The sequence below is a fragment of the Mesocricetus auratus genome, unplaced genomic scaffold (genome assembly GCF_017639785.1).
Source record: "Mesocricetus auratus isolate SY011 unplaced genomic scaffold, BCM_Maur_2.0 Super-Scaffold_100676, whole genome shotgun sequence".
NCBI classification, from domain to species: Eukaryota; Metazoa; Chordata; class Mammalia; order Rodentia; family Cricetidae; genus Mesocricetus; species Mesocricetus auratus.
Window position 1 is genome coordinate 150,412,187 of NW_024429266.1, and position 27,134 is coordinate 150,439,320.

Genomic DNA, 27,134 nt, shown 5'->3' on the forward strand with positions numbered 1-27,134 from the left:
TCCTGGCCTACCAGAAAATACAAAAACAGCCCCAAGAAGTCATTTAGCCACTCCTTCTATGCTATGTCCAAGCCCTGGAGATCTGCCTAAGGCAGAGAGTGAGCATGGCCTGCACCCAGACTGTCTCTCAGATGGCCTCTTATTTTTCAGGTTAGATTGCAGGCTCTGCTGCAGCCTCACTTCTGAGGATGCCCCCACTAGGCAACAACAGTGGCACCATTCAGTACTGCTATTTTGCAAAGTGGTTGGTCAAGAACAAAGTGCAGTTGTCAGGTGTCAGGCGTAAGACACAGTGGACAGGCTGTAAATTTAGGGCCGGATTCCAGACACTCCACAGCTACATAGCCAGCTGTGCTGGTGGGACCAGGCTCCTGGGGTACCCAGGGAAAGTGGTTTCATGTAGTGTGTGTGTGTGTGTGTGTGTGTGTGTGTGTGTGTGTGTGTGTGTGTTACCTGTCTGGGTGTGTGTGGTGTGTTGTTCATCTCTGTTGTGAATGAAAACTCTCCGAAAGAAACTGCATCTGGCTGTGAAGGAAAACTAAAAAGAATCTGTGTCTGCAGAGATGAGTGGATCAGTATTTCAGTACTGAAGAGAGGTTGAAATGTTGCACGTCCCGAGGGGAATTACCTTATCTTGGGCTAAATTCTGGTCTTCCAGAACAGTCATTCCTTCCTTAACCCTCTTTGTACGAACTAACATCTCCTGACAATAGATAAAAAACCTTTTAGAATCTATTGACTTAACAGGACAACTAGCTTCTACCAATCCAAAAGCTAAGAATGCCGTCAGAGAGCATCTTGAACCTGTAAGAAAACTTCCCCTGTCTCACTGTACCTACTTCGCTGGTGTACCCACTAATGTATTTTAAACTTGCCTGGATTTATGACTTTCTCTGTTCTGTAAAACTATAAAAACTTCCTGAAACTGCTTCCATATTGCAACACGGAATTTGGGTAACCTAAGTCTGTGTTCCCAGGCTATGGCCACTCAAAATGGCTCCAAAATAATCTTATTTCCTTTAAGATGAGAGCTGTGGTTTTTGTGTCTACACTGTGCATGTGGTGTATTGTTTTTAATCTATGTGCATAGTATGTAGGAAGTGTGAGTCCATGCTGTTGTGTGTCTAAATTAATGTAGTAACTGTGACATTCATGTGTGCCCCTGTGTGCAGCTAGCATTTGGGGGAAGGATTCTGAGGATGTGTTCTTGTGTCTATTTGGGTGTGCCTGCACCTGTGCTATGTGAATGTGGGTCTCTCTCGAGTGCATTCAGTACCTGTGAGCATGTTTCTGCTCTGGGTACCTGTGTGTGGATCAGTGCTCTCGTCTGTGCTCCTGGGCTGGAGGAGCCCCGTGACAGTCCCCATGTGGCTGCCGCGTAGGGCCGGGGAAGAGCGCGTGGCAGGTCGGCGGGCGGTGCCCCGCTCCTCCCCGGGGGCCGGGCACACGTGGGCCCCCGGCGCCGCCTCCCCGCGCGTCCCCACCCAGCGGGCCGCCCCCGCCGCCGCCGAGCGGCTGGGGATAAAGTGGCGGCGCAGACGCCGCGCCCTATCGCCGCAGCCGGCCACGCGCAGTAGTCTGGCTCTAGCCCTCCGCAGACCCGGACCCGCGTGGTGCTCGGGGGACGTGACAGCGGCGCTCGTGGCCCGGGTAACTGCCTCCCGCCCCTGCCTCAGGATAGGAGCCACCGCCAGGGGTCCCCTGCGCGCGTGTGCGTGCGCACGAGTGTGCGCGCGTGTCAGCGTGAGCGCGCCCCTCGCGCCCTCGCACCAACCCCCAAACCGACTTGTGCCGTCAACTGAATCTTCCCAGCCCGGTGTGGGGACACGGGCCAAGTCCTCGCTGTGTGTGGCGTGCCGATGACAGCCGCGGGGCTTCTTTCCCCAAGCAGTCTCGGGCGGGCAGGAGGCAAAGTTTGTCGGAGAATCGGGGTGACTTTGCTCGGGGACCCGCATCTGCGCGAATGCGCGGTGCCGCGGAGCGCGTCTCGCAGCAGCTCCGGGCTGGGAACCGGCTATCCCTCGCTCCCGGAACCCCTTCAGGGGTGTGTTCTAGAAAAGTGGTGACTTGAACTAGAGCTGGAGCGGCAGGAGGGAGCTGCTCGCACCCCTGCAGCCCAGGCGGGGAGGGCGCAGACCCCGCGGTGCTGCCCTGCGGCCGCGATGAGGGAACAGCCCTCGTTTGCCTGGCGCTGATACTCGAGGCTGTGGCGGTAGTGGAATGTGAAAGCCAGGACGGAATGGAAACAGGTTTGTCATGGCATCTTTGGCATTCAGAAGGGAGAAATCGCTCGGGGCTCATCACTTACTTATTATGGCCCCTAGAATCCACTCAGTGGAGATTTTAGGAGAGATGGGTCCCTGCAGCTGGGGCTTTGTACCCACGGAACTGACTGTAATTTCCGCTTGATTACATACAGCTAAAACAGTCTTTAAGATGAAGTTTCCTGAGATGATTTAAAATAAACACAGATGGGAGGGGGCTGTAATGAGGCACTTAAAAAAAAAAGGACTTAAGGACAAGCATGAGTTTACAGACAAGGAGAGGTTTGCAAGAGATATATGTAATTTTAAATATATATGTCAAATTGAGGTGATTTTTTGTTGTTGTTTTGTTTTTTTAACTGCTTAGAAAAAAAAAGTCACTGTCCTGACCCTGAACAAGGCTTACTTTCCTCCGCAGTGGACATGAGTGAGTTTCTGACTTTAGAATATGTCCACCTTTCTTCCAAGGGCCAGAAGATCTCTTAAGGATGCCTGAGGCAAGTTCTCCCAGGCGAACTCCCCAGAATGTTCCCTACCAGGACCTGCCTCACCTGGTCAACGCAGACGGACAGTACCTCTTTTGTAGGTACTGGAAGCCCACTGGCACACCCAAGTAAGTGCTCTCCCTGTGCCGCCTCCTTCGTGGCACCTGCTTCTCTTCCCCCTGGCACAGTGGTGGTAGCGGAGTTGAGAGGTGTACTTAACACAGGATTTCCTTAAGAATGAGGGATCAAGAGCTCTCTTTTCACTACAACTAGGATAGGGTTTTACTGTCTTTTTAGAGACTCACGTGACTTTTTTCTTTTCTTTTTTCTGGTACCAGAATTAATTTCCTGTTGGAATCATTCATTCAAAAGCAAACTTAACTATTAAAGAAAAAAATGGGCTCAGTTCATAAGAAAACTAAAATCATGTGTGTGTATGTACCTTTTAACCTTTCCTGTCTATTCCTGTTTAACCCTGATGCCCCGCTGCTGGGGTGAGAGGGGTCTGGTGTTTTTTTTTTTTTTTTCTTCTGGCTCCTTGCTAGCTCAATCACCCTGTCCCTTCCCCACCTGAATCTAGAATTTGCCTTGCTGTTAGAAATGGGCTGGGGCTGGGGCTGGGCCTATCCAGACAGCTGCTCTCTTACCATTCTGTTCCCTCTGGGTGAAGAGCGTGCTGGGAGCCCTGCTTGTTGGTGTTATTCAGGGAAGAGAGTATTTGTGGCAGCCTTGGCCTGGTGAAGTCACCGTTCCTGTTCCCTGTCTTAGAGGAGGCTAACCTGTCCCATGGGCCTTTGTCTCCCAGGGTCCTGGTGGGTATGGGTTGTGTTTCCCACTGGGGCTCTGGGGTTACCTAGTTGAGTTGACTTTCTCAACCAGGTGTGTGCAATCCAGCAGGCTTTCTGCTAACAACATGGAGGTAGCGGCTGTTTATACCATAGCTTCGGGGCAGCTGCACCGCTCCTGCTGTCTCCAGTGTGTTACCACAGTGGGCAGTGGTGCACAGGCTGGTGATGCTTCGCCAGTTCTTAAAGATGAGCTGTAGAGGAGTGTGTGCAGGTGTGTGGAGTGTGGAGTGTCGATCCCCTCATTAATCATTAATCCTCACTCTGACTTACCCAGGACTAGCACCGGACATTATTTTTACTTTCTAACAAGTCCTTATACAGTGAGCAGTTTAATCACTACAGGAGGGGAAATGGAATGAAAGTCCGTTGTTGATGTCCAGCCTGAGCCTTTGGAGGCTTTGTTGGTGGAGTAGTGACAGTGCCCTAGTTCACAGTAGAACACAGAGGGCCTGCAGTCTCCATCGGGGGAAGGGAGATGGTGGACTGGGCCAGGAATGGCCAAGTTGGCTGCCCTCGCCTTGGCTGTGGGTGGTTTTCACAATCTCCCAGCTCACTTGCTTTTGCTCTAGTTAGAGACAGCAGCCCAACATCTTGGCTTCAACTGAACTGGCTCTTGGAAGTCAGCATCTGCCTTGTGATAGATGCAATGGGCATAGGAATGGAGCTGGACAGCGGCAGCTGCTGGGCTCAAGATTTGGAAGAAATGTGCGCCCAGAAAAAAACCAAGTTAAAGGGCAGGAGGCATGAACTAGAGAAAGTCGCAGAACCAATAGCATTTGTGGCTTGGCCATTTCCTATACTGTTAGCTCTGTGTTGTAAGAGAGGATAGACAGGTCCCGGGTTCTGCCATGGTTTCAAAAATAAACTAGGTAGTTGTCTCTGGATCCCACTGTCTGCCTGGCCTGCCACCACCTCCCAGAGAGAATCCAGTTGGTAAACTACCTTTGGGATTGGGGACTGCCTCTGATGGAGCCAGTCTTGGGAACATTTCATAACCAGCTCAGACAAATTGAGACAACACTGTCCTGGAAGGCTCATTTGGAGAGAGCTATACATCCTTGTAGTTGATGGGCCTTCGAGAGGTCTTAATGGCTCCTTAGAAAGTGTCCTAGCAGCCATCGTGGTGGAATGGCAGTGGGACTTAGGGCAGGGGACTGTGCCAGCTGGTAGCCAGGGGTCTCCAGGTCTCAATCACAGGAGACAAGCTTTTGTCTCTCATATTCTGAGAGATCCCAAAAATGCCATTGCCCACATAGCGTCGTCCATTTGTTGTCAGGGAGAGAGAGTACCTTTCCTGTCCTCATTGCAAGTTGGGCCTCCCCTTGTATAACATGCCTCCACCCAGTCAGAAAGAAAGAGAAAGACAAGGAGGCCGAACCTTCATGCCTGTCCCACTGACCACATGATGTGCAGCCATTTCTTCGTTACTTTGAGCCTCAGATGCCTGCTCACTGGAACCCTGGGGTCTGTCTCTGTGACTTGTCATTTGTTAGGTTGCTTTTTACGGTCAGCTTGTTGTCCTCCTATCCCCTTCCCAGAGCACCTGAGATCTGGAGGATTGGCTCTGCAGGTGCCCAGGCAACAAAGTTACAGGAGTCTGCTGGTGACAAGCTGGCAAACCAGCCCAACCTGCTTCTGGACGCTGGGTAAAACTCCCTGAGGAACAGGAGAGCTAGCTGCTCTTGAGATAGTTGTATAGCGGAAGCGGAAGGGATTATATCTTTACAAATGGTAAACTCCCCAGACCCTAAGGAAGAAGAGAGCATTCCTGGAATAGCTGTTGCAGTATGAACATGCAAACATACTGTTTTCAATATGGTGGTCTAGAGTCTTGGGTTCAGTTAAGAATTACTCCCTTTGGTCACATCAAGGTAGGTCTTACTCATCCAGATGTATTTACAGTCATGAAAATACTGTGTTACTTACTGTGGATCTTATTTTTGTGGAGGACCTACCTAGTACGGTTCAGAGATTGGTCTAGGCCCTGTCCATACCTGATCTCTTCAATGTCCACACCAATCCAAAGGGAAACAGTGTGGTTGCTACTGTGGCTGCTTTCCCAGGAAGGAGCCAAGATAGAGAGTTATAAAGCATTTAGCAGCCTGGGGAAATGATGCAGTCAATAAAGTGCTTGCTGTGCAATCGTGAGTGAAGATCTGGGTTCTGGGAGCGGTGCTGTGACCATGCAGTTGTATCTCTAGTGCCGGGGAGACAGGCAAGTCAGCCTTGACCTGTGCACCGTGCCGCGGGTCCCAGTGAGAGGCCGTGTCTCAAAAACCAAGATGGACAGCTTCCAAGGCTGACCTCTGTCTTCTACACACACACACACACACACACACACACACACACACACACACACACACACACAGTGCTGTGAATGCCCTTTGCTGGGTTGCTCCAGACTCTTCAGATCCTGTGTCAGTTACTCTCCTAGACCACCATCAGTCATGGCCAACGTTGTCCTTCCAGGTAGTGCTGCCTTAATTAATTCTTACAATTGGGGTTAGGATGAAGATCACTTCATAGATGTAAAGTAATCCACCACCACTATTTACATATCAAAAGTGGAGAAAGAGGAGAAAAAAGCGCTCATGCTGTCCCAGGTGACAAGCTGCCTCACAGCGGACTCCATGCTCTTCAACTTCTGGTTCTTTGGCATGCTTCCTCTGATGGGCAGGTTCATAGACACTGGCCTGAGGATGGGGTCAAGAGGCCATGAGTTCTCCTGAACTAGGCATCTGCGGCTGCTCCATGCCCTGGGGTTACCTTTTTGTTCCTTTCACCAAGTGGTCCTCAGTTCCTACAAAGTTCAACTTTGAATCAGGAGTGAGAGTCACATAGCTGTTCTCCAAGAACAGTGATTGCTCTGGGTGGGGATTCAGTTGTTCTGAGAACAATGCTGATTTGGTGATGGAGAAGCCCCTAAAGTGCCCATCTGCTCCATGTGTCTGAGGCTGGAGTGTACTCTGTAATTACAGGATTACCCAGCTCTGCCCCGGCCTGCTGGCTCCAGGCAGGAGTGCCTCTCTTCACCTGCCTGGAGCAGAGGCTAAGTGGACAGGGCTGAGCCAGGCCCCAGCGCTCTCTTCTCCAGCCTGATGGCCTCCTTGTGTACCATGCACTTGGTCTCTGGGTTTTCTGTGGCCACTGTGACTCTAATTAAGGGAGCCTCTGCATGTGACCACTCTAGCCCCAGATGTCCTGAGGCACATGGATCAGTGGGCTGGCCTGCCTGCGTCTGGCTGGGAAGCCAAACCTTGGATTTTGTAAGAGCTGAATCTTTCTATTGCTATCAGTAGTGGTTGCCCGCGCTTCTCAGACTCCAGGACCCAAGCCTCCCAGTTCCAGTGGCCTTGCTAGATGTGCCCTTCCCCCATGGTGCTTCTCTGGCTTCCCAGTGAGGCCAGGCTCAGACTGTGTGCTACCTGCACCATTGTCTAGATTTTTCTATGTTGAGATGGAGTGTAGGGTGGGTCTGTGAGGGGGTGTGCATGGGTGATGGATGACAAGGGTGATGTTTGTTCATGACCTGTGTTTGTGAGCCATGCTTGTTGCTGGCTCTGTGGTAAGCTGGAGCTCAATTGCTTGCTGTTCTTCTCCAGCTCCCTAGGGTGGGGTTCTACTGAGGGACCTCTGTGCCCCCTTTCCTGGACACCCTGGCTCCTCCTTTATCTGCCTTCCCTCTCCATTTGGAATGTTACCGAGTGCCAACCTGAAACGTTTCCTCCCACTTATGCAAATTTATCTGGAGAAGAAGCCACTTGCTAGAAGCTTGTTCAGATGTCACAGTCCTTCCTCCCGCCTGCCCCATAACACCCTCCTCACACTGGTATGTGGCTATCAAGGATGAGGGTCCCTTCCAGCCATCTGGAGATAGATGGGGAGATGAAGAATTGGAATGACTACACTGTCCACCACTTCTGCCTTGTAGAAATTCTGTTCCCAGAGGTCAGTCTTCTCTCCCTTTGCGGTTTCCAAGCAGGATGTAGGCCAGGTCTTCACCCCTTTCTTGTCTCCCTGTTTTCTTGTTGTGTTCAGGGCATCTGCTGGCAGATGTGTTTAATGTCTTCATCTCCTTGCATCCCTTCTGAACTCAGGCCACCTGGGGCTAGGCATCACCACTCCACCCTCTTTCTTAGCTTACATCTACCTGGGGTGTCTTCACACTGCGAGTCTGTGATACTTTCTGGCGACTTCCATAAGAATCAAGATGGCCAGGTTTCCATAGTTCAGCTCTGGCACGTTAGTTCTGTGATGAACATTAGTTGCTCAGGCTTGCACTGGGCCTTCTCTGCTTTTCTTCTCTGCCTACCAGACTCGCACTAACAGGTCACTTTGCATGGTCATTTCCACTCGCCAGGCATATGAGCAGGTGGGGAGAGGGAGGGCAATGGCACTCTTCAAAGGAAGTGTGTGTGTGTGTGTGTGTGTAGACCTACCATGTGGCAAAGGCTAGGGAGGGATCCTGTGAAGCTACATGGCATGGGTGGCTTCCACCCCAAAGGCTGGTGAGCAGAGTGTGGGCTGGATTTCAGCTCTTGTCCTTTCACCCAGTGCCCTCAGCAGTGTCTGTCTTCCAGAAGGGGAGACAGGACAGAGGTGCCAAACAGAGTTTGGAGCCAAAGGTCTGTGTCTTCACTTCTGTCTGGCTGGAGATGTTGCTAGGGAAATGAGTGAGAAGCAAGGAGGGCCATCCCAGAGGGGATGGAGATAAAGAAGACAGTGACTGTCCCTGCCTAATGACCAGGGGCATGAAGGAGGGAAGGTCATCTACCTCCACTTGACAGAAAGAGCCATACCATGCAAGGGCCCAGGGAGCACAAGTGTTGCCTGGCCACTTAGTCTGCAGTCAGGAAGTGCTGGGGCACTCGCTGGAGCAGATCTGGAATGAGTCACCATGGTTCACACTGTCGCCTCACCACAGAAATGAAGACCTTTTAAGCGCCTTTGATTTAACACCTGTTGCTACCCAACAACCCTGAGATTGTGGGCCCTACTGTGCACATTCCAGCAACACTGCTATTTTTAATCCCTCACCTCCATTTAGAAGCACCTCTCTATTCTTTCACCTATTTTAAGAATTTCCACAAGTCTCTTTCCCTCCAGGAAGCTGTTATTTTCCTGCTGGTGTGTTTGGCTGTGCATTAGCAAACCATCTTGCTTTTAAGTAGGCTGTTCCTTCTGGGCTGTTTTTTAAAGACTCTGGGAATGGCAGAGATTTTTCTGGTGGGAAGAGTAGAGGCTGCTGCTGTTCTGGGGTTGGTTTTCCCAAAGGCTTCGTTAAGGGATAAATTCTCCCAGTTGCTGTAAGAATGTTCTGCAGATACAAATCTGGCTTTGTTTGGAGTCTGAGAGGGCAGATAGCAAAATAAGCCCCTTTGTGAATGGAAGCCTTGTCCTCCATCGCCTATCGGCACCTTTAGGTTCAGATTGCAATCCCAGGAGCACTTTGTCTGTGCCTGTGAGCCAGGCTCTTGATGTCTTTGTGTAAAGGGGGGAAATGGTCTTTAGTGGTGCAAGTTTTCACAGCTGAGATTACAAGATGACCCTTGTCCTATATTTTAGAGTCATGCAAGGTTCCTGTTGGGTGGGAGCTCCTTTCACTTCTCAACCCTGTTACTGCGGGGGTGGGGGTGGGACTACGTAGTAATCATGGGTGAAGCTGGGGTGACTGAACTCTGTGTGTTTGAGGGCATCATAAAGAGCCATGTGCCACAGGCCACTCCACCTGCAACTGTCCTAGGCTGGCATCTCCTGCCATATCTGCCAATCCCTTAGTACTGCTGGCCACCTGGCTCTAGTTTCATTCAACAGATCCTTGTGGGTTCAGTGATGAGAGAGCATGCCTCCCCTTCCCCAATAAGAGACACACTGGGTTCTTTATGGTTGGTCTTAGCATTATCAGCATACCGGAAATAAGGAAGGGGAAGAAAGAGGGAGGGAAGAAAGGATAGGAAGGAGAACGGAAGGAAATACAGAAGAAGGAAGGGGAAAGGAAGAAAGGCAAAGGGGACACAAAATCTGGTAAAACAACAGATTAGAGCACTGAATGTCTTTATCGTCACAGGTTTTCCTTAGCCCTGGGGACTTCCAGAGGCTCCTGGGTAGTCATAGAGTGTGCCGGTTAGTTTGTCAACACAAACTGGGCCATCTGTGAAGAGGGAACCTCACTTGAGAAATGCCTTCATAATATTGGCCTATAAGCAAGTCTGAGGAACATTTCCTTAAGTAGTGATTGATGAGGGCCCAGTCCGTTGTGGGTGGTGCTATCCTCTGGGCAGGTGGTCCTGGAACTTATAACAAGCCAGTAAGCAGCACTTCCCCATGGCCTCTGCTTCAATTTCTGCCTCCAGGTTCCCTACTTCCCTCAGTGATGGAGTGGTAAGATAGGATAAACTCTCCTCCCCAAGCTTCAGGTCATGATGTTTATCCCTGCAGTAGAAAGTGAAGCAGGATAGGGGTTGGAGTTTATGGTGAGGAAAGGGGAGGAAATGAGGAAATGCGTTGTTGGCCACCTGTAACTTCTGACTGAAGTCTCCTTGTCAGAGCAGCTCAGGTTGTCCACACACATCGCCGCCTGTAGACATTTATCCCCCATCATCCTCTGCTTCCCTCATGGCACTGGTCACAGACCTAAGGAGACCACAGACAGTAATGATTATTCTCTTGTGGGTCTTTATTAAATTGTATGCATTAACATGGTTTTAAGGTACTGAAGAACCCTAGTACTCACCTTCCCCCAGTTTCTACCTTCTCCCCATACTCTGCCCCCTTCCTTGATTCTAGAGAGCCCATTCTATGATTTTATGAAATAGGTTTCCTAGCTTCCACATGTGAGGGGGAACATTCAGAACTCGTCTGCCTGTGCCTGGCTTATTTCATCTAACACAGTGTCCCGCATCCACATTGCCCCATTCACATTGCCACGAACGACACAATTTTATCCCTTTTCGTGGCTGAATCATGCTCATATTTTCCTTATCCATCTAGTCTATTCAGTAAACTGGAGCTTGCTGTGAGTCTCTCTTTGCTGTACTTACCCCCCCCCTTTCAGGAATATACCTAGGAGTGGTTTATTAATGGGTCATATGGTAGTTCTATTTCTAGTGTTTTGTGGAAGCCCACAGCATTTTCTGTTGGCCATACTAGTATATTGCCACCAAGAGCATGTGACTAGCATTTGTGTTTTGTTAATTTTTATTCATCCTTGCTATTTGTGAGGTACAATGTGATCATTCTTGCCTGGAAGGACAATGGACAGTGCCAGCGGACTGCACCTAGCAGCCAACTCTTAACTTTAATGAGACTGGTTTTCAGTGGTCCCAGTGTTAAGCACTCTCAGTCTACATATGAGTTTCTCTCCATTATTTCTGAAATGCTTGAGATGCGTGGGGTGAGGCTGTCACTACAGCACCACTTACTGGGTCTCAAGTGGGCTGGGTGTCGGGGAGCGTCTCTGCCAGTGTTCTGCTGCTGTGACTCAGTACATGGTTGGGGGTTGTTGGTTTGTGAGGGCTCCACCTGGCAGGTCTCTGTTGCCCTTGGCTGGATCTTTGGGGTCTGTGGTGGCAGCTAGAGTGTGTGTATGGCAAGCTGGGAGGGTACTTGCTGGTCACAGATGGCTTTACTCACAGGCCCAGCAAGGGGGGCTGTAGTAGGGTCACCCCAGTGCTTCTCCACTTAGCTTTATCCTTCAGATTTTGTGCTTGAAATGGCACTACTTCAGGGTCTGTTAGCCATTTCCTGTTGCCGTGTCAAACATCTGAGGCAAGTAAAATTAAGAGAGGAAAAAGTTTATTCTGGCTTACCCTGGTTTGAATGCAGGACTCCTTGGTCTAGCTGCTGTGGGCCTGTGAGAGCAAAGAGCTTCTCCAGGGAAGAATTCATCTCTCATGTTCTGTTCCATCTTCTCCAGTGTTCCCCCCACTTCTGGAACAAAATAAGACACCGAAGTGTTTGTTACAACTCGTGAGTCTGCCTCCCTGTGCTCTCAGTAGGATGACTAGGGAGGGCAATCCCCAGAGCCTGCAGTGGAGTTGTAAGAAAGAGGACATTATTCTCAGAAGGGCTAGACCATGGGTGCCGTTTCAGGAGTGGGAGCATCTGGAAGAGCCCTGCACCAGGTCACGGTGCTTTGACCGACCTCCTATGACGTGCGTGGGAGGCTGCCTGGGAAGATGCAGAGTGTGGGATTGCAGATGGCAGCTGCTTTGCATTTCATCCTTGGAGCCATATGGATGCCAGGACCTGGGGGTGGACTTTGCTTCCCCGTTTCAATACTCCACAAGTAACTTGCAGGACAGCAGGGGAGGGTCCAGAAACACACCGGACCATCTTTCTTTATGGCACAGCTTTCTCCAGGCACCCCACCTGTGTCTGGTTTCTCTGTGGAGACAGACAGGATATGCCATCTCTGCCTTGAAGATGCCCTGCATGTTGGTCAGGGAGGCAGTGCCAGGCCCCTGGGGAGTCTGCTAGGAAGAGCCAGGAATTCAGGCAGGTTTCTTCTGGGTCATAGAGGTAAAAAGGAACATTCTAGTCAATAGAGAACCACTTTTGTACTGGCATGAAGGTGGGAAAAGATATGGGACCCTCTGAAACTGAAAAGGGCTTTGGGAACACTTCCTAGTACACGGCAGATCAGCATGGAGTGGCTGATTTGGGGGCTCAAATTGGAATGGCTGATGTATTTGTGTGCTTGGATCCCTCTATCGAAATGCCACAGACAGTTGACTTTTAAAAAATTGAAATTGATTTCCTGACAGTTTTGGAGCTTGGCAATTCAAAACAAGGTATGGGTGTGGCTGGCTTCTCCAAGGCCACACACACCCCCACCTACCTCCCCCCCTTGGGTCCCCCCCTACAGAAGGCAGCCTTCTTGCTGTGTCCTCACCCTGCACATTTGGTTAATTCTGATTAACTTTAGTAGCCTATTTAACTTGTGCAATGACTTGGGCCTGGTGTGTGGGCCTTGGTGGAAGCTGTTGGAGTCTCGGGGCATTTGAGGTTGCATGTTGTGGATGGTGTTGTACACCCAAAGCAACTGGGTGGATCTTCCCAGCTCCATATGGCTAAGTTCTTAGACTTGGATGAGCAGTCTGCCTTTCCACATCTGTGCTTCTCTGGGGGGACCCTGGGGAAACCCCAGCCTGTGGGGCTGTCCCTCACTGTGCTGTCTCAGTCCAAAACAAGGACAGCAGCAGACAGAATAGAGAACACTCCAAAAGCCAGTCCTGTCTCTAGACAGCAAAGGCCCTGACTTGGCCTTCTGACTTATTTCAGCCCCAGGGGTGAGCGGGACTCAGGGCTGCTCTTAATGAGGCATAGTTCTCTCCTCTCTTTCCGGTGTCATCTGCAGCCAAGGTTGGTTGTCAGGCTCAATGATAGCTGAAAAGACATAGGAGAACCTTCTGGAGGGTTCCCAGACACACAGCCTTCCTTCTCATCTCTGGGTTGGGCCACACTGTAGCACCCACCCATATGACAGTCAGGAGAGAACAAGACTGATGTGCTGTGTAGAGTTGGAAAGGGTTGGGAATCCTCCGCCTCCATGAACAGACTGACCCACATGAGAGAATCAGCTATGCATCTCAGCCACCACCGGGTTCTGATGCTTTAGGCCAGGAATGGCCAAGCGATGGAGGTGTGGGGAGTGTTTGGGCTGCTGGAGTTTTCAGTGTTTCAGAAGGGTCCTACTGCAGCCAGGAGCATGGGCAAGGAGGGGGAAGGGGACACCTGGCACGTGTTAGAGGCTGAGCACAGATAACCAGGTTGATGCCAGACACTGAGGACATCTTTCTCCCACAGCGGTGCATGACATCGGGAGGGTATCTGTTCTCCACTTCCAGCCTGAGGTGCTTCTGGGGGCCTTCACCCAGCCTGCTCAGAGCTTCATCATGTAGCAAAATTAGCCTTTCCTATTTTTCATTTTCCCAGCCATGGTGATTGGATTGGGGATGGGCAGTCTCACACAGGGCAGTCTCCTGTGTGAGGCAGCCATTGGTGAGACAACCCCATGGCTCCCTGGGAGGGAGAGTCTGCCAGCCTGAGCTCTGAGAAGCCACATTGGGACTAGGGAAGGGAAAGCAGGTCAGAGCTATGTTGCACCTGTGACAGGAATGAGCGAAGAGTTGCATGAGCCACTCGGTGTGGAGAGAGTCATTATGAGGCTGTTGGCTCTGGTAGGCTGGTCGATGCCGAGGAATCTGCAGGGCATTGGAGAGCCACCCTAACGGTTCTGTGTTCCTGTGTTTTCCTTCTCTCTCCTTGTCACTTACAGAGTCTCAAGCCAGAGACTCATGGGGCTGAACTTCTATCTTAAAGACACCGGGCAAAGAGCAAGCCAAACCAAAGGTAGAAGAGGGGGAAACAGTAAGATTGGGTCAGAAAATGATAGAACAGAAGAGAAAGATAGAAAATAAATCCACAGTTGGCTATTTGAAGCCATAAACAAAATTGACAAAAGTTAAATTAAATTGATTGAGAGACAGAGACAGAGAAGACTTAAATAATGGAGTCAGGAATGAGAGAGAGGACATTACTACCAGATTTTCAAAAACAAAGATAATTATAAAAAATAGAACAATAAATTGGATAACTTAGGCAAAAATGGAGAAATTTATAGGAAGATGCAAACTACCAAAGCTGACTCAAAAATACACAGGAAATCTCAGGAGACTTATAACAAATAACAAGTATCTACCTCAAAGAAAAGAGCATGCCCAGATGACTTCACTGTTGAAATCAACAGACAAGTGGAGAAGTAATGCCCGCCCTTCATAAACCTTCCTAAAAAGGAATACTAAGCCACCACCAACAAAGACAGGAGAGGGAATTCTCCTAACTCATTCCCAGGAGCTAGTATTGTCACCAAAGACATCACCTGGGATTAACCTTTCCTATGAAGATAGATGAAGTCCATGATGCAAGCTTGATGACTTGAGTTTGATCCCGAGAACCTATGTAAAAGTGCAAGGAGAGAAGTAATTCTGCAGTTAGTCTTTTGACCTCCATACATGTGCCGTGTTAATACATGCACACACAATTATAATAAATAAAAAATAAACTTTAAAAACCAGCAAACTGAATCCAGTAACATTGGAAAACAATAAGCAGACAAAGATCTTTACACCGAACATGGTATTTCCCAGGAATGCAAAGATGGTTTAATATCTGAAAAAGTACAACTAAACCAATTAATTGAGTGAAACAGAAACTACACATACACAATCATCTTGATGTGGGGAGAGGTATTTGACAGGATCTGATAACTTTTCAATATTTAAAACACCAAATATCTGAGAAAGAAGGGACCTTCTGCAAGCTGATAACAGACAGCACAAAACCCCACTGACGTCAGACCCTCACATGCCTTTCCCCTGAGGTGAGGAGCAAGGAAGGATGACTGCCTCTCCCAACTTGTCAGCATTGCGTCAGCAACAAGGATCCTCCACCCGCTGCCCTGGTGGTGCATCTAAGACAGTAGCTGTGCTTTAAATGCAGGTGGGAAGGGCTGGGAATGTAAAGATGGTCAGCTCGGGGGTGTGGAGGTTTGGTTGGTAATTTTCATCCTAATTTTTAGACTTTTCTGTATTTCTAACATTTTTGCCAAAGGACCACTGTAGGGGAAGGTTTTGAAGGGCAGCATAGGAGAGCCAGTTGTGACGGATGGTGGGGTCAGAGTGAAAGAGGATGTGTGCCCCACTGGGCACTGGACAGCATCAAAAGGCCGGGTGGGGGCAGAAGCAAGGGCCGGAGATAGTGGTGGGCTTTGTGTGCCTTGTGTGGTGTTGGGAAGACCTTGGACACTTCCAGTGGAAGTGATGCAGAGAGAAAAGCCGAGATCCCACTGCCGAGACCACAGGAGATCCAACATACAGAGCATGTGCCAGATAAACCAAACCAGGAGGCAGAGAGGAGTACGGCAGGAAAGAATGTCACTAGGAACCAGGGGGCCATCCAAGCATGGTACCCTGTGGGCCAGCAGCTGGCCTGGCAATGTCCTCTTCTCCTTAGCTACAATGCAGGCAGTGTGGGGAAGATGGCTAGAATGGCTGGTCACACTCCTTTGGGTGACTCTTCCTAGATGAGTTAGGGCTTCTCAGAGGAAAGATAGTGTTGGGTGTCAATAGCCTTTTCCCGCACCTGATCCCTGAACAGCGACTCCTGGATGCCCTGCCATCTCTTCCTAGGAAGAGGCACAGGTGGTTGCCAGCGTTGGTCTGCACATGTACCACCCACCCTCAGCCCATCCTGCAGCCCGTTTGTCTGTCTGAGACAGACGAACCTACCTAACCCTCCCCAAGGGTATTTGCTTATGAGTAAAGCATCGTTAAATGCTGTCCAAATTTGTTAAGGCTAATCATTAGCCACTGCGATAAGCATTCCTTTCATATTTGTGTTTTCTTTAAGCGAAGATGTTGGCAGCTGACAGAATTAGACTCCATAATTGATGATTGTTAGACTCGTATCTGATGCCCAGAGGCCTCAGCTGGAACACCGTCAGCAGATAGTGGGGAGCCATTTGTATGGCTGTGGTGTCAGCCGGCCCTCTGCCTTCTCTCTACTTCTGCCATTCTTGATTGCTTTAGCTGTTTCTATCGTTTCTGACCCAACTGCTCTCTGGAACCCTCCAGACACCCTCTCACTACTGTTGCCTCTGCTGCTACAGCTTAGCCCTTTGAGGAAGCGACACAGCGACCACAGCTGCCTAAGCACAACTCTGGCTCTAGAAGGCCTGAGACATTTTCCCCATGGCCAGCCCCAGTGAACTCCAGAAGCCATTTTAATGTAGGCCACAGGTAGGTGGACATATATGTTTGTCACCAACAAATTCACCTGGGTCATATTTCTTGATGATCCACTGTATGGCAAACCTTGTCCTGGGGCTTAGGGATGTAGAAACCTTGCCAGGTGGTGGTGGCGCACACCTTTAATCCCAGCACTTGGGAGGCAGAGGCAGGTGGATCTCTGTGAGTTTGAGGCCAGCCTGGTTTACAAAGCTACACAGAGAAACCCTGTCTCAAAAAAACAAAAGTAAAGAAACCTTAAAGGTCAAAGGCCTGCCTTCCAAGAGCCCTCAGCTAGGAGGAAGGCAGATAGAGAAGCCACTGGTGCCGGTGCCAGGATCTGTCCTGAGAGGCTGGAGAGCATCGCAGAGGAGGGTTCTTGGCAGCCTCTCTCTCATACCCTGTCTGCCTATCTGGTACATAGCTCACCAAAAGCGAGCGTGGCTGAGCTCTCTCCACTGACATAACAACTTTAGAGAGCCTCCCCAGTTCACATTGAATACATGTCTGTCTTAGGCTCCTTCTGTATCGGTTTTTGTTTAAACCTGTGTTAGCCTTGGCAGAGGGACACAAGCTAGGCAGAAGCCAGCATGTGCTGTGCCGCTGGATGTTTCTTGGGTCTTGTGGCTCTGGCTCTTGCACTGCCTGTCTGGTGATTAGCATAATTCTTCTATTTTATTGCTGTAGGAAGTAAGTCTCAGGCACACGCTACCAAGTGGCAGCAATACAACCTGAGCCCATAGCTACCAGCTTTAGAAGACGTGCTCTCTCTCCAACACCAGGCTGTATGTGTGACCCACAGTGGGCCATAGTCTTCTCAAGATGGGAAACGGGCACTACAGTCTCATTTAAGATTCTTATCTTTTTATGTGTGTTAGATGTTTTGCCTGCCTATATATGTGTGTGTACCACTTGTGTGCAATGCCTGCAGAGGCTAGAAGATGGTATCAGATCCCCTGGGACTGGAGTTACAGATGGCCGTGAGCCACCTTGGGAGTGCTGGAAATCAAACCTGGGTCCTCTGGGAGAGCAGAACCTGGGTCCTCTGGGAGAGCAGAACCTGGGTCCTCTGGGAGAGCAGAACCTGGGTCCTCTGGGAGAGCAGAACCTGGGTCCTCTGGGAAAGCAGCCAGTGCTCTTATTTGCTAAGCTATCTCTCTAGTTGTGGTCCTCCAGTCCTATTTGATAGAAGACTGGAGCTTGCAAAGGCTTGGTGGCTGAGATCCCACACTTAGGGATGGCAGGTTTGGACAACCTGTTGTCCACACTGTCCACCCTGCATGAGTGTCCAAATCCAGCATCTGCTCTCTTGAGGCCAGCCTAATACAGCTGCCCATTTAGGCCACAGCTGAGCTTAGAGGCTCCATCACATGTCTAGATGAGGACATTTTCCCCACCTCTCTGCATGCTCCATAAATTCCTAATTGCTCGCTGCCATCCGCTTGGCATTTCACCACCCAGAACTTGGAGCCATCTGCAGCCTTGGGGAGTTCATGCTGTTTTCCTTCCAGGAAGAAAAAAAAGATTACATAAGATAAAGCCCATCGCCTTCTTATAGGATGGCAGGGAGCCTCCTGCTGAAGCTATCAGGCTACCTGCTTTCCTATTATCTTGGTTCTGAGTTGCACTGCTTCTGTGATCTGGGCCCATCTCCCCAGCAGAAGCTTCAGGAAGCATCTGTGTACTGTGGCTGTGTGACACAGACCCACCCTCACCAGTGTTCTTCTGAGCTCTGTGTTGCATGTTTTGTCCTCCCTGGGGGTGGGGATACCCTCCGGGGCCAATATACCCAGGGATTCCAACCTCCTTGAGGATGACTTGGCCCAACTGGTGCCCCATCTCCCTCTTCCAGAGGCCCTTCCTCCACCTGCCATCTTTTCTCTGCTGCTGCCAATGAAACCACCTCTCTATTTTACGAACATTTTCATTACAAACCCTTGATAAATGGGTAGACTTAAAACTGGCTCCAGCAATGATTGCTAACGCCCCACACTCTGAGAAGTTGGGCAGCTATCCTAAAATGAACTAGTTCAATCCATAGCGGGGGAGCGGTGCAATGAGGAAGCCTGGAGACACATACAGGTGACGCTGGCAGGGGAAGGGAATTGTTCCCAGGGGGGTGGCAGTTGGCAAGCGAGAGAGTGGCTTTGAGAATAGAAGTCAGGGAGCAGAGGGAGAGAGGGTCAGCTGGCAACCATGGTAGCCAGGTCAACTTTGAGCAGAAGTGACATTTGAGCTGGCCCTGGCTGGGAACCTGCTGGCCAGAGCTGAGCTAGGCCCTGAGACTTTGCAGGCTTTAAAGTCCATTGGCAATGAGGCTTTCTGGCTCCTCATCCACCGAGGTCACTGAGGCTACTTTGTAGACTTGACTCCCGTCCAGCTACTTAGTGCCATCATTGTGTCACATGGCTCCACGTGGATTTTGCCCTGACCTCAGCATTCACCTGCCTGTTTGTGACTTTCGTAGAAGCTGCTTTGATTCAGTGCTATTCGTCTTTGCTTGCTTTTTATACTTCTGTCTCCCCTCTTTAAATGTACCCTTTAAAGAACTTATGTGGCTGGAGCGCGTCTTAGTGGTGGGAGCACTTGCTGAAGAACAGGGTTCAGTTCCCAGCACTCACACTAGGCGGTACACAACCACCTGTATCTTTAGCTTTGGGGGCTCTCATGTCCTCTGCAGATGCTGTGCTGGCATACGCATAATCCCCACACATACACATAATTTAAATTACTAAAAATAAGTCTTGAAAGTAAACCGTATTCTAATGCAGGATGTGAGAGAGCTGCCATAAATAGGTGACCACAGGAACAAAGGAAACCATGGCGTTGGCTTCCAGCTCTGCATAGGGACTTGTCTTGTGTGAGACTCCCGCAAGCCCAAGGCCTCTCATCCGGAAAGTGGACAGACTGGTGGTTGGCATCACCTGCCGCCACGCCCTCGCACTAAGAGCCTAGGCATTGAATGAGCCTGGCCATAAACAGCATTCCCGTGCTGTGTTGCAATGTCATTAAATGCCACACTGTGGGCATCTTAGAGGCTGAGAGACGGTGTTCCGCACACATGGCTTTATCACATGGGCTGGACAAAATAAAGAGCTCAGGGGCCCTCCAAGTGATTGAGCCTCCAGCGCTCCTCAAATTTCTTTTTGCCCTGCCTCCGTTCAAAAACTGCCCTGTGTGTGAATGCAGTGTTCTCTTCCCATGTAGTTCATACAGGGTTGAAGTGTTTCAGATGCATCACACATCAGCTGTGGTTTGCTGTAAGGTTGGCCAGTGTCTGGGGAAAGTGAGGTACAGCTGGGCCAGAGCTCCCCTTGTTCCTAGCCTGGAGAGGGCCAGCTACCATTAGAAGCAAGAGCTAGGACAGCCCCTTTTCCTCCCGCCAATCAGCAAGGACACTTGGCTTGGGAAGGAGCTGTAAGAGCATTGAAGCCAATCAGGCCCAGCGACACCTGGCCTCTGGCTATCCTTTTTTTTTCCGGGATCCTCGGACAGCTGTGAAGCTCTTCATTAATGCATCACGCGCTTTCCCACAGCCCATTAGTGATTTCCCAGAAGGTCAGTTCCCGATATTGATCTGGACGCCGCTCCGAGGAGCCCTTTGGCATCGGATCCTTTCTGGAGCCAGCCAGGGCCCTGGCGAGCCCTCTGAAGAGATTCCACACGCTAACGAGGGGTCTGGTCTCCCAGCCCCAATCAGTGCAGAGCCACTTTCTCTGAAGACAGATCTCTTCCAGAGGTTGTATCCCCAAAACACACCAAAGGGGTTTGAGGCAGGAGACATCTGATACTGGTAGAGTGATCATCTTCAGAGAAGTTTCTAAGCTGGTTTATGGAAGGCAATTACCCTTCCCCTTCACTGGAACTGACATGTTTTCTGCACCTCTCAGAGATTACGATAGGAAAGAAATGTGGAGAGGATAATTAAGCTTAATGAGGGAACCCGGATGTCAGTTCCTCTCAGTATTGTAGCACTGGGGGCCCCAGCTCTCAGGCAGCTCATTGCCTTTTGCATTTTACTACAGTGACCAGGTAAACTGAAGGGAGAGAAATGCCTGACTAAACTCTTAGAGCTGATGCAGTGGTGCAGTCATGTGCTGCTTAGCAAAGAGAGCCAGCTCTGAGCAGTACCTGTTAGCTGGTTTCATCTTGTAATCGTCATGTGTACTTTCACAAAAGAGAAATGGCTACAATGGCACTGAGTGATGCCATCCTAAGGACACCATCATGTTATGTGATGTGTCTTACACTGACTTCTTGTAAAATGACACATGGCAGGATCTCTTAATTTTTTCTGTTTTTATTTTCTAAATTTTAAAGCACTAAGGAAATTAAAACTATGGTTATTTATGGGATGTCATGTGGTGCAGGGGTGTGTTGTATGGCATTCATTCAAGGTGGGGACATCCTCTCCTAAAACATTTAAAAGTTCTTTGTGAGGAAATGCATTTAGTCCCCGCCCCTTCCCCTTTTGAAGTGGACAACCCTTCACTGCCACAGAACTGACTTCTGTGTCTTGGCACCCACTGTGTCACTTTAAATTTAAACTCTAGTGTCTTTGCTACTCTAGGAAGCAATTCCGTGTCCTGAGGCACAGGACATAATGTCCTTGTATCCTAATACACTCAGCTCGGAAGCTCGCCTCTCACTTGCTGCCATGTCCCACATAGAAAGATCTGTATCTCATTCAAACGTGTTCTCAGAGCCTAAGGTAGTTCCTGATCAGACAAAGTTCTCAGTGGCTCTTTTTCCCCTCGTTCAGTCATAGAGATGGAAGCCAGGCCTCAAGCATGCTAGGCAAAGGCTCTACCACAAGCCACATCCCTAGCCCTTCAGCCCAGGTTTTATTAACAAAGAAATAAAGGACTAACAGCTGGAGGGCTCAGGCTTGTGACATGTATGGGTTCTCCTGTGTCAGACTGCAGTTGTAGCCAGAGCAGCCTTCTGGTCACTTGCCTGAGGTGTTGTTTCCACTAGGAGAAAAAAATATATATATTTATACATAATTGAAAAATGCATTTGCCATATTATAATGTATATTGTACTTAAGACATATTGTGTATGTATATGTTTTTATTTTTTAAGAGGACATAGTTGCTTCAGGAAACCTCATCTGCGCTTGAACCTTACTCTGAAGCATCACCCTTTTTAGTTAACTGCAGTAGTCTGTGGCTATGGCTAATCCTGTAGTACTGCATGCTGCAAACCTTACTAAACAGGACGTTTGTCTTAGCTCATGGCTCCAGTTCAAGGGTCCAGGGCTGCATCTACTGCTGGCTTTGGGTCAGATCCAGGGATCACCCGTGTCTGTGGCCTCTCCTTACAAGGTCTCCAAGCTTCAGGCATCCCACCCCATTGGCCTAGTGACCTAATGGCCCCTTCCTCTAACTGAACACCAGAATTGCGCTGTGTCCACCCTCCCAGTTAGTACCTCACCATGGAGATAAAACTGCCACACTATTGTTCCTGGGGAGACACAGCACATGTCTACTCCCTCCAGATTGGAAGGTCATGACAGACCAAAGTAGGGATCCCATGACAGACCAAAGTATAGATACCACTGAAGTCCAATTTGGTGAACCAGTGAGTTCTGTTGGGCGGAGTTGCTTACAGGAATATAGGTGAGGGGTCACTTATAGCAGCAGCAATGACTCAAAGACAGCTGCATCACCAAAGCCCAACCCAGTATGATGACAGCTCACGAAGCTGGAGAATACTGTACAGCCCGCTGGTGGCTTGGAGAGTGTCGTAGGTTCCTTGGTTGGCCTAAACCTCTTCCAGGCAGCTTAGCTAGTTTCTGCTTCTTCCAGGCAGCTGGCCTGGTCTCAGGTATCTTTGCAGCTTCCGAGAGCCTTCAGTGCAGCTCAGCTTCCTTCTGTCTGAGAGGTACTCTTAGCTTTTATTGCCTGCTCTGACAGGGAGGAGCCTAGTGAATCTGGTCAGTTTCAGGGACTTCCTGAAGCTATTTTGAGTTGTTTACCATCTTACTCAAGGAACTTACTGCAGGGTAGAATTTTACACACAAGATTCAGGGAGACAAAGCTGGTTCCGAGCATAGTACCAGCGTCCCTCCCTGGCCCCTATCTTCCCTCTCCTATGCTCACCTCTCTCCTCTTCATCAACTGAGACCAACTAGGGTCTGATGAGCTCCAGTTTCTTGGGGCTGTCTTATCAGCTACAGTGCTCAGGCCCCTCAGGGTGAAGCCAAGCTCTCGCTGGCTCCCAGACCCATCTGTGGGTAGCCTCCACTTCCACACTTGAGAGTGGTTCCCACTGGAACAGAAAAAGGGATGCTCAGGTCAGTTGTGCAGGAAGACATGCTACTCACCACGTGTGACCAGCACGAGAGCTGTTTCCTCTGGCTCAGGAAGACGAGCAGATGGGGCCAGGGCTTCATCAACAGGGACACAGCGGTTGCCGGCTTCACTGTGTGCCTCCTGTCTTGGAGCTCTCAATGCAGCGTCTGCTGTCATCCTTGTTGAACAAAGAGTTGCTAGGCAAACATCCTTGAAGGACTCCCTTTTGTATGAGGCTGCTCAGTCCACTGTGCAAGCTTGTGGCTCTGGCAGAGTCTTTTGAGATGGTCCTTACCAGGCAAGGTGTTAAGAAGCCCGCTTTCATGACTTCCTACCTTCGCCCTCTCATTTTTAACACATGCAAGCTCCTTCATTCTGATCCTTTCATGTTACGAATGTCCCAGCCTTGCCTCCATCACCAGGATGCACAGAGATGTCTAGATGGGACCTGTAGCACACCCAGCTGGACATGGTCCATGTGTCCCGAGAGGGGAGGATGGATACTGCCTCGTGTTTAAAATGTATACACAGCATCCCAAAGCATGTTAAAAGGAAGCTGGCTTCAACGGCCCTTATGATAAGTCTCTGTATACGGGTGGCCCTGAACATGTTATTATTCACCTATATGCATAGGGGAGACTTTGAAGAAAAGCAGGAAAATGGTTAATTGTCACAGAAGATGGACCCTGGCTGCCCCAGCTGGAGACAAAGAGGCACCTATGTGCATGGGCCTGTATCATTCCCCAGCTGACGTGGAGGGTGGTATTCACTGCACTGCGTCATAGTCATTCAAGCAGGGTAGCTGGACTGTTTGTACTTTTTGATATTCATGGCTGTTTCACATTGAGAAATCACACAAGCCTGCCAGTCTGTGTGGCACTGACCTGTGTGTAGTTGGAGATAAGGCTTGGGAACATGTTGACTCTCCTAGCTATATTAGGAGTTTGGAGTTGGGCCTGGTGGTTACCCGGGAGGCTCAGGCAGGAGGATCATGAGGTCAAGATCTGATTGGGCCATGGAGTGAGTTCAAGGCCAGCCTGGCCAGCTTAGTCTCAAAAAGTAAATAGAGAGCTGGAGAGGTAGCTTAGTGGCAGAGCCTGTACCTGGCGTATGTAAGAGCCTGTGTTTTTCTTCTTGGCTGTCAGGGGGGAAAATAATTTTGATACCCTAACGTTGTTTTTCCTGATTTGAAATGCTCTAGAGTGTTTGTCAAATTTTAGGCATGTAAATAAGGAATTACAGCTTTAAGAAAAGCACTGTGCTTGATCTGCATCTTTTTAAAAAATGCTTTATTTAATGGGTATGAGTGTTTGCCTATATGTATGTGTGTACTACATGTGTGTGGTGCCTGCAGAGGCCAGAAGAAGATTATCAGATCCTCTAGAGCTGGAGTGACAGATGATTGTGAGCCACCAGGTAGGTGCTGGGAACCAAACCTGTGTCCTCTGCAAGAGCAGTCAGTGCTCTTAACCACTGAGCTGTCTCTGCAGCCCCTAAAACTCCATCTTTTTGCCCTAGGATTTTGCCCCTGTCTTAATTCCAAAGATTCAGTGATAGACTCAAATCATCATGACCAAATTAATTAAAGCAAGCTTTCTTATTTGTGTGCAAGGGCTGCCCCCCCTAAGGAGGTGGTGTTTAAGAGGTCAGCATTGCATGTGAGGAAGACAGAGTAGTCATAACAACAAATGGTTATAATAACCTTTGAAGCAAAGGCAGGGTTGCAAGATGGTTATAACAACTTTTGAAACAAAGACGGGGTTGCCGTTTCCTGGAATAGGCAGTACAGAACCATTTGTAGTTAAGGTTACAGCTGCGGCATAGCACAGTCCTTGAGGAACAGATTTAATAATAAACAGGAATGAACCTAGTTTGTCTTCACTATAAGATGGCTTTCAATCAAGCCTAAAATGGAGGCAGGCTAATCCATGACCTACTCGAAACTTTTCAGCTCCGGAAGCACGCTGTGTGCAGAATGATCCTGGGTTGAGCGTGGGACAGTCAAGATAAAATACTACTTGGGAGACACGGTACTCTTGGGCATGTTGGGGATTTCCTTTGCTTGCAGATAGCCAGACTGGAGGCTGTAGCTGGGTCTTCCCCCGGACAGCCAAGTGCAATGGAGTAACCTAGGAGGAGGCTCATCCGGGATCAGGATGATTTTCCCGAGATCCTAGTGGGGAGCCACCCTGAAACTGGTGCTCCACAAGGAAGCAGGGACCAGACCAATGTGGATGGGGAGATGCGATGATGTTGATAGGTCCCACAGCCAAAGGTGGCAGGAATGGCCCAGCATGCCTCCCGTGCCTGGGGACTGTATGGTCTGCTGTGGTCTCTGCTACCTACCCTGCTTGCAGGCATACCAATTGACTGCAGGCCTCCTGGGGCTAGTTTGAAGAGCTGGGGGTGGGAGCACCAGCTTGGCAGAACCTGCAGGCTCAGCAGGCTAGATTGGGCAGGCAAACCATGGTGGGGGAGTGAGCTAAATGTTCATTGAGAGATGCTGGCAGCATGCTAGGTCATGTGGTAAAATGCATGGAGCTGCTGAGCACCCCAGACTGCTGGATGCTGAATTTTCCTTTGCTCGCTCATATGGAAGCACGTCCTTGCAGTGGCTTGTAATTTTCTAGCTGAATGACTTCAGGGTGGGCTCACTTTTGAATGTAATTACCCGAGTGCTGGAAGCTCTACTGAAGTCCATGCTCAGAGGAATGGACAATGCCAGACATGGCGACAGTCACCACAGGGCTCATTACCTGCAGCCTGCAGTTGTTTTGAATGTAATATGATGGCATTCTTATGTCCCAAAGGCCTAGGAATTGGGAGGGACTGGTCCCAAATGAAAGAGTGCCCTGCTGCCAGTCATGCAGGAGGGACGAGTCTTGTCCACTGGATACCACAAGACCCTGACTTCAATGGCCCTAACCCATTGTCCCATGTAGCTTTTTAGTGAAGGTCCAAGCAAAATACAAAAGACCTGACCATGGATTTATTGTGTGCTAGAAGTGGATGATCTAAGCAATGATAACTTAGGGGAGATTGTAAATTGGAGCTGCTTAAAAGTGGCCTTTTCAAAGATGGACCCGCACAGGAGTACAACATGTGGCTGTCTAGAGCACAGGGCTGAAAAAGGCTCCTAGACTGTCTGGAAAGGGAGCTGCGGTTGCCTACTGATATTTGCTCTGGATTTAGGAGCCTGTGAGTGATTAGTGATGTCTGGTCTAAGCTTAGGAGCCTGTGAGTGATTAGTGATGTCTGCTCTGAGTTCAAGAGGCTGTGGTTAGTGATGTCTGCTCTGGTGGCTCAAGTGTTCCATCTCAGTAATCTGGCTGTTTTCTAGGCCTCCCAAGTCCCTAATGCTGGGGCTAGGGGCTTTCTCTGATGTTCTCTCCGTTGTCCCCAGAGGCAGCAACTCTTGAAATGTTCATGGAACGATATGAAGGAATTGAAAGCAGGAGCCAAAAATGAAACACACAATGTAATTACAATTAATTACATGGTGATTTCTACTTACGACTGTGTAATTGAATCATAAAAATATAAACAAATTTAAATATATACATATATATTTATTTATCAAGAAAGAAACTGGAAGAAAGTAGAAAGAAAGTAGATCTTGATGCTCACAGTGGGTAGATTTTCTTTTCTTTATGCTTGTCTCTAATTTTCTGCAGTGACCCACATTCCTTTTTCAAGCATACATAAATTGTGAGTGGGTGTGTGCATTTAAAAAACATATTACGTATTTGGGGGATCTGGTGGCATGCTTTTTTTACTTCATGCATTCATAGGAGACATTAATTACTCCTTCTGACTTAAATTTGGAATAGCTGTTGAGGGCTGCTCCCAACTGCTGCTTTATCTGGGGCTGAGAGATTTGGACAGCAGCCTTTGCCATCGCCTCCTCCAGTTCCAATGCCTTGACCTCAGAGAGTGAGCAAAAGGTGAGAGTTCACTGGCAATCCAAGGCACCTGCTATGTTTTGATAAATGTCCTCCACCTTCCTCGGGCCCCTCTAGGGGAGCTGCTGGGATTGGTGGTGAGAGTTCTTCTGGACTGAGGGCATGTCCTTGAAGGGAGCTACTGAGATTCTGGCTCTCCATTTTCCATGTTTGTACCACGGCCATGAGGTAAATAAATGCCTTTGCTCCATTTTGCCTTCCGCCCATGATGTGTTGTCACTGACTGAAAGCAGCGGGGCCCACAGTCTGTGGACAGAAACTTACAAAATGGTGAGCCAGAATGAACCTTTTTTCCTTGTTACAGTACCAGGAGACTTACTCAACATCAGAACCTCAAAGAGGGCTCTGGGCTGAAGAACTGCAGTGTTTGCTTATGAAATAATCTCATTTGAAGACATTTAGAAACTTCCCAGTAACTTGACAACTCAGAGGGCGTGGCTTTCACGGACTAGGAACACGCTGTCAGGAAGCAGGGAAAGAACACCTGACAC

General features: G+C 49.3%; 1 protein-coding gene across 3 annotated transcripts in view; it reads left to right on the top strand.

Annotated features, from left to right (window-relative positions):
* Positions 1-1,492: 1,492 nt before the first annotated feature.
* The window catches only part of Mgll (monoglyceride lipase), a 101,175-nt gene continuing 75,533 nt past the window's right edge, over positions 1,493-27,134 (top strand). Inside the window, exons 1-2 of one of the 3 annotated variants that reach the window (XM_040739124.1) lie at positions 1,493-1,650; positions 2,733-2,877. In XM_040739124.1, the coding sequence (XP_040595058.1) occupies positions 2,753-2,877 (125 nt within the window). In that variant the 5' untranslated portion in view covers positions 1,493-1,650; positions 2,733-2,752. Of the gene's footprint in view, positions 1,651-1,740; positions 2,250-2,732; positions 2,878-27,134 lie in introns of those variants that run through there. The other 2 variants (XM_040739123.1, XM_040739125.1) reach the window with 2 other exon arrangements.